Source organism: Perna viridis, chromosome 12 (assembly GCF_037379345.1).
Source record: "Perna viridis isolate PV_CMFRI_1.1 ecotype Kerala chromosome 12, ASM3737934v1, whole genome shotgun sequence".
Taxonomy (NCBI): domain Eukaryota; kingdom Metazoa; phylum Mollusca; class Bivalvia; order Mytilida; family Mytilidae; genus Perna; species Perna viridis.
This window is the reverse complement of record NC_142456.1, coordinates 79,441-93,287: the sequence shown is the minus strand read 5'-3', so window position 1 is coordinate 93,287 and position 13,847 is coordinate 79,441. Positions and strand designations below refer to the sequence as shown.

The 13,847-nt window shown below is 38.2% G+C and overlaps 1 protein-coding gene across 1 annotated transcript; it reads left to right on the top strand.

Annotated features, from left to right (window-relative positions):
- The first annotated feature begins 10,001 nt into the window (after nucleotides 1-10,001).
- LOC148600662 (uncharacterized) lies at nucleotides 10,002-13,279 on the top strand. Its single transcript, XM_088556023.1, has 2 exons — nucleotides 10,002-10,049; nucleotides 10,343-13,279. The coding sequence occupies exon 2, from the start codon at nucleotides 10,399-10,401 to the stop codon at nucleotides 12,457-12,459; it is 2,061 nt and encodes a 686-aa protein (XP_088412149.1). The 5' UTR covers nucleotides 10,002-10,049; nucleotides 10,343-10,398; the 3' UTR covers nucleotides 12,460-13,279.
- The last annotated feature ends 568 nt before the right edge of the window (nucleotides 13,280-13,847 follow it).

Below are 13,847 nucleotides of genomic sequence, written 5' to 3'. Positions count from 1 at the left end.
CCAGATGAATTGCTTCCAAATGAGGTTTTATTCGAATTCCAAAAGGAGGGGTTTTGCTTTCATGTTTTCGATAAATGTCGACATAAATAGGATTAATGACACAGTCGTAGGCAGGGCTATCTGGGTAGGCCATAAGTTTACTTACATATTGAAGACCTAATTTCAAACGTCTGTCTCCAAGGGATGGTTCATTTGCCTCGGCATAAAGGCTCTCAATAGGAGAGGTTCTGAAGGCACCAAGGCAAAGTCGCAACCCCTGGTGGTGAACAGCGTCTAAAATTTTAAGGTAAGATTTTTTGGCGGAACCATAAACAATAGATCCATAATCAAGTTTAGACCTAACCAAAGATCTATATAAATTTAATAAAATTGAGGTATCAGCACCCCAATCGGTACTGGACACCATTTTTAAAATATCTAGTGCCTTAAGACACCTAGATTTAAGTAATTTGATATGGGGAAGAAAAGAAAGTTTACTATCAAAAAGTAATCCAAGGAATTTTGTTTCTTCTACTATTTTGATTTTATTACCATAAAGAAAGAGATCTGGGTCCGGATGCAGCTTTCGCTTTCGACAAAAGTGCATACCAACAGTTTTAGATGTAGAAAACTTAAACCCATTCTCCAAAGCCCATTTCTCAATTCTTTTGAGGCAAAGTTGTAACTGCCTTTCAATATTACTCATATTTTGTCCCCTGTAGCAGATCAAAAAGTCGTCTACATACAAGGAACCGTCAATATTGTCCTTCAAAACTTGGGCTAAACTATTAATTTTAATACTGAAGAGAGTGACAGAAAGAATACTTCCCTGAGGAACTCCCATTTCCTGTTCCTTCTCCTCAGAAAAAGTCGAATTTACCCTCACATTAAAATGACGATCTGACAAAAAATTAGACAAGAACAGAGGAAGTCTTCCTTTCAACCCCATATCAAATATATCTTTTAAAATACCACATTTCCACGTCGTGTCATAGGCTTTTTCTAAATCGAAAAAGACCGACACAACATGTTCATTTTTAGCAAATGCATTTCTGATGAGCGTTTCAAACCGGACTAAATGGTCAAGAGTACTTCTGCCTTGCCTAAAACCACACTGAATATTAGTGAGTAAGTTATGCTTCTCAAGGAACCACACAAGGCGATCATTGACCATTCGTTCCATTGTCTTGCAGACGCAGCTTGTCAATGCGATCGGGGGATAATTTGAAGGATCCGAATGATCTTTTCCTGGTTTTGGAATAGGGACTACTGAAGCCGTTTTACAGATGGACGGAACGTTACCAGAAGTCCATATCTCGTTCATTAACGCAAGAAGTGTATGTAGAGATGGATCAGGAAGATGTTTCAAAAGTTGATAGTGAATATTATCTAGCCCACTAGCTGTATCGTGGGCTTTAGCCAGTGACGATTTTAGTTCCTCTATAGAAAATTGAGAGTTGTAGGATTCAGCATTATTTGACTTGAAGTTTAATTTTGTCTTTTCTGCAGATGATTTAATTTTTTGAAAATCCGGTTTGTTGTTAGTTGAGGATGAATGTTTAGCGAATGTTTCAGCTAGCTTATTGGCGATATCTTTTTCGGTGGTTAGAGTGGTATTACCAACTTTTAGGTGTTTCACTGAAGAATTCGAATTTTTTCCTTTTACTTTTCTAATAAAATTCCATACTTTATTGAGGGGAGTGTGAGATTTAATACTAGAAACAAAATTTTTCCAAGAGGTTCGTCTGGCTTGTTTACATGTACGTCGAGCTTTTGCTCGAAATATTCGGAAGTTTGACAGATTTGCTGGTGTAGGATTTTTGTCAAACCGGCGATGGGCCTTGTTGCGTTCTTCGATCGCTTTGTCGGACTCATCAGTAAACCATGGTTTACTAGGCCTTTTTGGATTTGTCGAGGTTTTAGGTATTGTTTTATTAGCAATTGATGTCAGTCTTTCATTAAATAATAAAATGGGATCTTCAACATCCTTCATCGTTTCTAATCGTAATTCTTCAAGACAGTGGGCTTCAAATGAAGCCCAATCTGCTTTCTCAAGTTTAAAACGAGGTTGACGTTCCTCCGTTTTAGAGGATAAATGTTCCAAAATAATTGGAAAATGATCACTCCCGCACAAGTCATCATGAACTCGCCATGTAAACTCTGAAAGTACGAGAGGATCACAAATGTTTAAATCAATAGAAGAATACGATCCATTGCCTGAATGATGGAACGTTGAAGATCCGTCATTAAATATGCACAAATCTTCTTGCTGAAGGAGCTCCTCAACTTTTTTACCTTTATCATTCGTATGATTACTTCCCCATAAAGGATTATGAGCATTAAAGTCACCCAAAATAATAAATGGTTTGGGCAACTGCTTAACCAAATCAATTAATTTATTTCTGCACAAAATTGAATTTGGGGGAATGTAAATGGAACAAACGGTTATGGTTTTATCAAGGGATAACCGAACGGCCACTGCTTGTAGATCGGTAGTTAAAGGAACTGAACTATGTATTACTCTGTCCCTAATAAAAATGGTAGATCCACCAGCAGCTCGTTCATTTGCCTCAGCAAATGTACTATACATTGTATATCCTTTTACGGAAATTTGATCCGTTTCTTTTAAATGAGTCTCCTGGAGACATAATGCAACTGGTAAAATAGACTGAACAAGAAGAGTTAATTCCAAAATATTAGCCTTTAAACCTCGACAATTCCATTGAAGTAATTTGGCCATTTTTATGGGTGACGAATGGGGGATATTTTCTCTGACTTGGATCCGCGACCACGACTCGATGACCTTCTAGTACGAGTGCCACCATTAAGGTCAATTCGAATTGATTGAGCGCGCTGCTCCTTGTATTTTTTCATGGCAACAGGATCTGTTTGGTCAATCTGATCAAGGTCGGGACCCAGCCAGTTTTCACCTGGACAAAGTCCATGATCTGTTGTTTCCATGTCAGATTCGGAATCCGAGTCCGACACCAAAGGCGACACAATCTGTCGCCTAGACTTGGATTTCTCCAAGTCCTCCACACGGTAATTCCCCAACTTTTTTGGGGGTTGGACATTCTGTTGAGATTTGGAAGACGATGACTGTTGTGATGATGGAGATGATTTTGAAGATGATCCGGAATTTTGGGATGACTGAGTCTGGGAACATTGGTGAGATTTCTTAGCTCTGGCCTTTTTAATTTCCTCTAAACATTTTTTGGATGGTTTCATTATTTTGGTGGATACCTCAGTGGGCAGTTTGGCAAGACCATTGATATCCTCTTTCCAACTCATGATCGTCTGCACCTCAACAGTCGAGGACAGACAAGCACGCTTTGCAACACTAGCATAAGATGTTTTGCCAGATGCAAGAAAATTGTTGGAAAGGGACCACTTCTGGCGAGCTTCACTATATGAAATTTTGTTTTCAGTTTTTATCTTTAAAATATCTTTTTCTTTCTTATAAAGAGGGCAATCTTTAGATGATGACATGTGAGCTTCCTCACAGTTTCTGCATTTCAGATCTTTTCTGTAGTCGATTCCCTCGTGTCCTTCTTCAGAGCATCGGAAACAAAACAGTATTCCTCTACACTGGCCCTTTCCATGCCCAAACTTCTGGCATTTAAAACACCGAAGTGGGTTAGGAATATACAGACTGACAGCTGTCCTGTATGGACCAATGTAGACATGAGATGGCACTGAAGTGGAACTAAATGTTAACAGGATTGTTCTCATTGGTGTGGTTGCATCTGCACGTCGAGAAGTAAATCTTTTCACTGACTTAACGCCTTGTGATTTCAGTTCCTCACAGATCTCTTCATCAGTCAAGGCGTCGAGGTCTCGACCCCGGTATTTAAGGACACCCTGTGACTGATTTAGTGACTTGTGTGCAGATGAAACCACATCAAGGTCACCAATCCTGGTTAAATTGAGAGTTGTAGGATTCAGCATTATTTGACTTGAAGTTTAATTTTGTCTTCTCTGCAGATGATTTAATTTTTTGAAAATCCGGTTTGTTGTTAGTTGAGAATGAATGTTTAGCGAAAGTTTCGGCTATCTTATTGGCGATATCTTTTTTTAGTGGTTAGATTGGTACTACCAACTTTAAGGTGTTTCACTGAAGAATTCGAATTTTTTCCTTTTACTTTTCTAATAAAATTCCATACTTTATTGAGGGGAATGTGAGATTTAATACTAGAAACTAAATTTTTCCAAGAGGTTCGTCTGGCTTGTTTACATGTACGTCGAGCTTTTGCTCGAAATATTCGGAAGTTTGACAGATTTGCTGGTGTAGGATTTTTGTCAAACCGGCGATGGGCCTTGTTGCGTTCTTCGATCGCTTTGTCGGACTCATCAGTAAACCATGGTTTACTAGGCCTTTTTGGATTTGTCGAGGTTTTAGGTATTGTTTTATTAGCAATTGATGTCAGTCTTTCATTAAATAATAAAATGGGATCTACAACATCCTTCATCGTTTCTAATCGTAATTCTTCAAGACAGTGGGCTTCAAATGAAGCCCAATCTGCTTTCTCAAGTTTAAAACGAGGTTGACTTCCTCCGTTGTGGAGGATAAATGTTCCAAAATAATTGGAAAATGATCACTTCCGCACAAGTCATCATGAACTCGCCATGTAAACTCTGAAAGTACGAGAGGATCACAAATGCTTAAATCAATAGAAGAATACGATCCATTGCCTGAATGAAGGAACGTTGAAGATCCGTCATTAAATATGCACAAATCTTCTTGCTGAAGGAGCTCCTCAACTTTTTTACCTTTATCATTCGTATGATTACTTCCCCATAAAGGATTATGGGCATTAAAGTCACCCAAAATAATAAATGGTTTGGGCAACTGTTTAACCAAATCAACTAATTTATTTCTGCACAAAATTGAATAGGGGGAATGTAAATGGAACAAACGGTTATGGTTTTATCAAGGGATCCCCGAATGGCCACTGCTTGTAGATCGGTAGTTAAAGGAACTGAACTATGCATTACTCTGTCCCTAATAAAAATGGTAGATCCACCCGCAGCTCGTTTATTTGCCTCAGCAAATGTACTATACATTGTATATCCCTTTACGGAAATTTAATCCGTTTCTTTTAAATGAGCCCCGTGCAGGTCCGGGTGTTAAAAGGAGTTTGTCGTATAAGGCGACTAAATAGTGCTCAGAAACCTAGCCGGGGCTAGGCGCTCTGCCCACAGAGCAACTGGGATGTGTGCCCCAGGTGGTGGAATGGGGTACCCTTGGCGTGTTACATGCTGGGGTTGTCAGGTTATAATACGGAAAACCTGACCGCAAACCATAGTGGTGCACCGTGTTGGGAAAGATGCCACGTTCCTCGCACGTTACAGAACCTTGTTGTGGTATTCGATAGGAGTAGGAACCTTTGCGCTCCGCCACAGGAGGCTAAATTGCCCTACCTTACCCATCCCCCTTTTTCCAGTGGCAAACGAAATTTGTAGACCCTGTTATCCTTGTTACCCATCCTTTTTTTCATTTCATGTTCATTTTATCATCCATTTCATGTTCATAGTCTAAATATAGCTGAACTATTGCTCCTCGGATGTTAAACCCCAACAAACAAACAAACAACAATCTTTTAAATGAGTCTCCTGGAGACATAATGCAACTGGTAAAATAGCCTGAACAAGAAGAGTTAATTCCAAAATATTAGCCTTTAAACCTCGACAATTCCATTGAAGTAATTTGGCCATTTTTTTATGGGTGACGAATGGGGGATATTTTCTCTGACTTGGATCCGCGACCACGACTCGATAACCTTCTAGTACGAGTGCCACCATTAGGGTCAATTCGAATTGATTGAGCACGCTGCTCCTTGTATTTTTTCTTGGCAACAGGATCTGTTTGGTCAATATGATCAAGGTTGGGACCCAGCCAGTTTTCACCTGGACAAAATCGATGATCTGTTGTTTCCATGTCAGACTCGGAATCCGATTCCGACACCACAGGCGACACAATCTGTCGCCTAGACTTAGATTTCTCCAAGTCTTACACACGGAAATTCCCCAACTTTTTTGGGGGTTGGAAATTCTTCTGTTGAGAAGATTTGGAAGACGAACATGATAGACTGTTGTGATGATGGAGATGATTTTGAAGATGATCCGGAATTTTGGGATGACTGAGTCTGGGAACATTGGTGAGATTTTTTAGCTCTGGCCTTTTTAATTTCCTCTAAACATTTTGGATGGTTTCATTATTTTGGTGGATACCTCAGTGGGCAGTTTGGCAAGACCATTGATATCCTCTTTCCAACTCATGATCGTCTGCACCTCAACAGTCGAGGACAGACAAACACGCTTTGCAAAACTAGCATATGATGTTTTGCCAGATGCAAGAACATTGTTGGAGAGGGACTACTTCTGGCGAGCTTCACTATATGAAACTTTGTTTTCAGTTTTTAGCTTTAAAATATCTTTTTCTTTTTTATAAAGAGGGCAATCATTAAATGATGACATGTGAACTTCCTCACAGTTTTTGCATTTCAGATCTTTTTTGCAGTCGATTCCCTCGTGTCCTTCTTCAGAGCATCGGAAACAAAACAGTTTTCCTCTACACTGGCCATTTCCATGCCCTTCTGGCATTTAAAACACCGAAGTGGGTTAGGAATATACAGACTGACAGTTGTTCTGTATGGACCAATGTAGACATGAGATGGCACTGAAGTGGAACTAAATGTTAACAGGATTGTTCTCATTGGTGTGGTTGCATCTGCACGTCGAGAAGTAAACCTTTTCACTAACTTAACGCCTTGTGATTTCAGTTCCTCACAGATCTCTTCATCAGTCAAGGCGTCCAGGTCTCGACCTCGGTATTTAAGGACACCCTGTGACTGATTTAGTGACTTGTGTGCAGATGAAACCACATCAAGGTCACCAATCCTGGTTAATTTTTACAAATTTGATGATTGGCCAGGTCTGAGGCATTCAATTAAAATTCCTGATCTTATTTTCTTTGTATCTTTAACATCACCATACACCCTTGATAGTTTTTTGTATTAAAAAAGGAAAAAGGTCATTAACATTTTTGTCTTTATCTTTTGCAGAAATTACAATAAATCTTGGCCAGTTTTTATCACTTTCGTCAGAAGAATTGCAGACATCACTTTTTCGTTTTTTTTTAATAAGAAACATTGGACTCCCCGTTGTTTTTTGTCGCCATGTTAAGTTTTTATAAGTTTCATCGTCTCTGTTCCCCACCCGCCACCGAGTGCCAACACGGGCGATGCTATGACTCTACGGATTTCCAGCAGATAGCATCAGGGATTCCAGAGACGACATACTCGAACAGAGCGTATCTATCAATGGCGCATAGACAGCGTACTACTCGATTGACCCATGAGCCACCGCCTTCTTCATTTGCCATTTGTAAGCTTTTGAAAATTTTAGAAACATTGGATTAAACAAAATGCCATCAGTAAAGCAGGTGGACAAATAAAGGGCATGAGGTGACCAGCCGATTGATCGAACCGGGTCCATCCGATCTCCCGTTTAGATGACCTAAGAGCCGAGTGGCATATACAGCCGTATTCTCGATCATCCAGCCATCGATGACACGGGGGTTACGTCACGACTGGAGTCTAGATACGACCTTCATCCACTAGGACCTCCTCGCCCACCAATAACTCACGGGTTGCAACTCACTGCAAACAATTAGGTGAACCCACTTTTTATTTTAAACACCGGGCCCACGGTCGATGTTCGGATCGCTTTAGTCAGGCCTCTAACCTTTGACCTTTCCAGCATGGGTAACCCTACCAGGAGAAAAAATTCCAGCTGGCATAGCTCTTAGGATCACTGAGGCACGCAAGCCCCCTTACCACGACAAGGATAGCGATCCACAGGGGGGTATTGCACTGGAAATGTTTTATTGTAAAGTAAGGAAATATGTTCCTTAAAATAAAAGTAATTAATCTTTGGAAAAATATTTACCTCTAGCTAAACTAGTGGAATAAAAGGATGTCGAGCCAAAGGAAACAGTACCTACATGTATAGTTTTTGAGATCGATGTTTGAGTTAATTATTGCATTTTATATGCGTATGAAGAGAATATGATAAAGTCAATTGTTTTGAACCCGGTAAAATGTGTCCGTCAGTCTGTCCTCTCTATGTCACTGCAATTGAAATTTATAAAAAAGGTGGTATCTATTAAAGACATTTTAGCCCCGTGCAGGTCCGGGTGTTAAAAGAATAGGCCTGCGGCAGCGCTAAGCTTGTCGTCAAAGGCGACTAAATAGTGCTCAGAAACCTAGCCGGGGGCTAGGCGCTCTGCCCACAGAGCAACTGAGATGTGTGCCCCAGGTGGTGGAATGGGGTACCCCTAGCGTGTTGCATGCTGGGTTTGTCAGGCTATAATACGGAAAACCTGACGGCAAACCATAGTGGTGCACCATGTTGGGAAAGATGCCACGTTCCTTGCACGTTAAAGAACCCTGATGTGGTATTTGATAGGAGTAGGAATCTTTGCGCTCCGCCACAGGAGGCTAAATTGCCCGACCTTACCCATCCCTCCCTTTTGCTAGTGGCAATCAAAATTTGTCGACCCTACTGTCCTTGTGTCCCATCCCGTTTTTCATTTCATCATCATTTCATGTTCATTTTATCATCCGTTTCATGTTCATCGTCTGAATATAGCTGAAATATTGCTGCTCGGACGTTAAACCCCAACGATCAATCAATCAATCATTAAAGACATTTTACAAAAGAGTTATCAAGGGAACCAAAATTCTACCGAAAATCAAAAGAATGTAATCCATGCAAAAAGACCATACATAATAAACATTTAACAAAACAAAAAAAATTAAGATATCCAAAATAATACATACAAAGTAACAAAAGTAAATGAGCAACTCGGACTCCACAAAACAAAATGGGAGCACGGCCAAGTGCACTGGTAGGGTAAGCGTCCTTTGCCTCTCTAGAAACGCCCGCTGGGTTCAGGTTAAAAAGGAAAGGAAAACTATGACAACTTGAACAAATGAGTTCTCATGGTGCTGATGGATACACAGTAATGTTCCACGAATTCATGATGACGACCATAAAACTTCTGTAGTGATGACTTCAATGTTGATGCAACATAACCATGTTCCAGAGGCCTAACTGTAAGAAGTCTATCGCGGCACAAAAAAAGTCTGCGTAGTTACGGCAAGCTATGGCATAACATATGAGTTGTGATATGAAATCTCCATGCGCAGGTGCTGAAGTGATGCCGTCACAGATGAAAGGAAAGTTGACGAAGTTGTATATATTAACAGTAATTAAGGATCCAATATATTTTGTTTGGAAACATGCTATTTTGATCAGAAGATGTTATATACGCATCTTGTCACCACATATTCTCTGAAACTGGTGAACCGAATAAAAGGAATTAGGTATGTAGTAAAGAACACATTTGAAATTGTGAATACATACTAACTGGAATATTTCATCCATTGAATTTTGCCGCATTGAGGCCCATTGAAAATAATATGCTGCATACGGATCACACCTCGACTTCTTCTTTGAAACTCCCGAACTTAATAACATGAATCTGTGTGTATTGAGGACATCATATGAGGTTGTATATATTAACAGGAAAGTTGGATTCTATTAAAGTTTGTAGGAGTTATACATAATTGAACAGATTATGCTATATGCGAGTCATGATCCTTCTTATTTAGAAATTTCGTTACCAATTGAATATACAGTACAGCTTGTATATCAAAAGTGCTTTCTTTTATCCACTATTCCAAGCTTGTCAGGCAAGAATCATTAGTCCTCATTGGCCCTACTCCTTACAGGTTTCAATAGTTTTTGGTTATGCTCGAAACCCGTGGAGACCTGAGTGCGCTAACTAGGGTTTTGTGATGTTTTTTTTCTGTGACTTTATTTTTTCTTTATTCCTGAGCGTCTTTAGGACATGAAAATAACTTTTTGCAAAAATTACACTTCTACATTATTGACATGTGAATGTAAGAAACTAAATAAATATACATGAACATGTTATTTTCTTAAATTATTGTGGCGGAAAACGTTTAAAAATAGATTTGTTTTTTTTTCTTTCTTGTATTAAGGTAAGGCTGTTATCTAAGAATAAAAAAGTAGTTTGGTGAATTAAAGTCCGAAATTCTACCTATGCCATATTTATTGAATTTCCGATTCTATTCGTCTATTTTTTTCTTCATTTCGTAGTTCTTTTTTCACTTTTCATGATATTTTTGTGAAATCATTTCTACATATCTAATTAATCAAATTATTGCACATATTGGAAATTAGATAATAATAATAACAACATTAAGACTAGATTTTGTCACTTATCAATTTACATCAAGGAACATTTTACTGATCAGCATTGACACTGTTTTAGATACAAGACCTATTTGCTGAAATAGATGACAATATAAAAGACTACTTGATCTAGATATGGTTTACAGAATACAATTGACGAGAACAATACTATGTTTACTTATGTTATTTACCTTGCTCATTTTATTTTCGAAATATTGCACTTTTAACTCTAACCCTTATCCTCAAATGTACTTTGGAAAAGAAGAAGAAGATGCGTCTACCCAAAACCAACGACTTGTATCAGAATCGATACCACGTCCACTGGTGGTAATGGGGATATTAAGCAATGACGAATTTCGTGAACGAAGAAACACTCTAAGGAAAACTTGGATAAAAACGATACAACAAATGGAGAAAAAGTTACCCTTCAAAATCGTTTACAATTTTTTTCTAGATAAAAACACAACAGAATCTGACGAAGAGAACAAACTCCATAATGACATAGTATATTTAAATGTACCAGAGCATGGGTACGCTAACAAGTATGGAAGAAAGGTATATGTTATACTACAATACATATACAGAACATACTCAGAAGTTGAACTTGGAATACGGATCGATGATGATGTATTTCTTTGTGTGCCACAAGTTTTTGAAAGGCTGAAAGAAGTTATGTCAGCAAATTTGTATTACGGTTGGCAATGGGACAAAACTGGCCCAATAGATGAAATGTTTGTTGTTCTTGGAAAAAATGTTATCAAATGGATAGCACACCAAACGTACTGTGACACCAGCTCATGTGATGATGAATCATTACAAGACACCAATTATGGATCAACGTCTCTTCAAAATTGGCTGAAAAGATATAAGAATATAGACTTTAAAAAAGACAACGAGAGAATTGATCACATTAAAACTTTTGCTGATAGTAAGGACTGGATGAAATACGTGGTTCCCGATTATTGCAAAAATCATATCGTATTTCATAGGGTCAAAATTACCTCATTTATGAATATCATGCACAGAAACAACGAAATGCTAAAGGCAAAAAGATTTAAAGATGTCTCTGTGTCTGGACATGTTTTTTCTGGAGAGAAAGAAAGAGTTACTCCAATCAACAGGAAGATTGATGATTTAGCAATAGCTCGTTCATTAGGGAAAACATATAAATGTTTGTTCTGGGCTGTTGTGACAACTATATTTAACCCTTCAAAAGCTATTAACCATATCGCCGGATTAGATGAATGGTGCCTTGTTATAGTAGCTGATGTCAAAACACCTTCAAAGAAACAATTCATGTCAATGTTTGAACAAAAGAAAAAGCATAATACGGTGTATCTTTCTGTTGCAGAACAGTTGTACTTATACCCAATGTTAGCAGAATCTATTCCATTTAGCTCATTTGCAAGAAAAAATATCGGGTATATGTTTGCTATTCATAATAAGGCAGAGTTGATATGGGATTTTGATGACGATAATATTGGTATCATAAGCAAGGAAGGATATCGAAACACAAACAATTATTTATCTGTATGTGAACAGAAAAGTACGAACGTCCTAATAAATACATATCCCTATTTCCGTGAAACGAAGAGTCGTGTATGGCCTAGAGGGTTTCCCTTGGATTTACTAAAAAGTAATAACATCCTTCCTAAGACATGTGTTATGACGACATTGACAAACCTAGCGGTAATTCAATCATTAGCAAATGGCGAAGCAGACGTTGACGCTATCTTTCGTTTGACATACAATCAATTTAATTTTACGGCTGTTCCCGGTGTTGATAAGTTGTTCGTGCTTCCCCATTACACATATACTCCTTTTAATGCTCAAGCTACCATGTGGTTTCCAAAAGCTTTTCAATACATGGCTTTGCCAATAAGTGTCACTGGAAGAGTAACTGATATTTGGAGAAGTTACATCGCTGAGTATTTCTTCAACAAGATTGGCCTTGAAGTTGCCTTTTCGCCACCCTATGTGTTCCACAACAGAACTGTACACAATATTATGGGCGATTTTCATGCAGAAACTCCTTTATACGAGCAAAGTGGTAAATTGGTTGAGTTATTATCTTCAAATAAATACAAAGATTTGGTGAGCCTTTATGAAGATTTATACGAAAGGCTTTATATAGAGGAAGAAGATTTACAGTTTATTAGGATATGGGTAAAAACTTACCAATTTGTAACAGAGTAGGCCAAGAATATCAAGTCTTCTAAAATAAAAATGTTGAAATTTACATTGGAAGACATACATTTTGTTTACATGAATAAAAAAAACGTGCCTGCAGTGTACAGTGAACAGTTCATATTTTGGTGTGTATTAAGAGACGCCTATAATATCTTACTTACTTTTAATTATTCCGAATTAAAACAGCCTTGAATTCTTCGCTACAAAAAGTATGTAATATAACTTTTTATTTGAAACTATAACAGATACATACGTCAAAATATTTGCACTATACTTTTGTTCTCTTACAATTGGCTGTTCATTTAATGAACAATTTGTTTTACACCTGACAGTTTTACTCTTCGCCGTGTCCTATTAAGTGAAGTGTTAACTTCCAAAGTAATCATCGAAGATTATGTCCCAATATTATATATGTATACTGAATGTATGTATGCTACTATTTAATATGCCTGCATTTAAACAGTAATTTTGTTTAACGGCGGTCGCAGATATATAACATTGCACTACTTCAAAAAATGATGGCACGAATTTCGTTACAGTTTTCGTAAAATCCTTACTTCGTACAGATTTGCTTCAAATAACATTTACAGAAGACCTAGTAAGTTAAAGGTAATAACAAAAGTCAAAAAGGAAAATCCTTATAATAAGCAAAAACACGAAATTAGGAAACAAGTACAATTGTCCAGAGTTGGTTATTTGATATAGACATTCCAATTAAGTCTTTTAGCTTTCTACACCTCCATTACGATTAATTGTTGAACAAGCCTTTTACAAGATATGATATATATAATTACGTTCTATTCAAATAAATATTGTCACTTTCTAATTATCATACTTTACTTCCGGATATGTCGACCATCAGTTTTATTCTAAGGCATATGGAGATGGACAATTACAAAATTACAATGTAGATGATTTGTATAAATTTCGGTCGAAATTAAAGCCGACATAATAATCAAAACATTTGGTGTGTATTCTTGGTGAGGATTTAATCAAATGATCAAATATTTCCTTCTTAAATAACCACGCATCTACATGCAGAACTGCCCCGTGCAGGTCCGGGTGTTAAAAGAATAGGCCTGCAGCAGCGCTAAGCTTGTCGTATAAGGCGACTAAATAGTGCTCAGAAACCTAGCCGGGGGCTAGGCGCTCTGCCCACAGAGCAACTGGGATAGGTGTCCCAGGTGGTGGAATAGGGTACCCCTGGCGTGTTACATGCTGGGGTTGTCAGGCTATAATACGGAAAACCTGACCGCAAACCATAGTGGTGCACCGTGTTGGGAAAGATGCCACGTTCCTCGCACGTTAAAGAACCCTGCTGTGGTATTCGATGGGAGTAGGAACCTTTGCTCTCCGCCACAGGAGGCTAAATTGCCCGACCTTACCCATTCCCC

What these genes read in the sequence shown, in the direction of transcription:
- LOC148600662 (XM_088556023.1), top strand. Translation starts at nt 10,399, where the DNA reads ATGGTTTACAGAATACAATTGACGAGAACAATACTATGTTTACTTATG.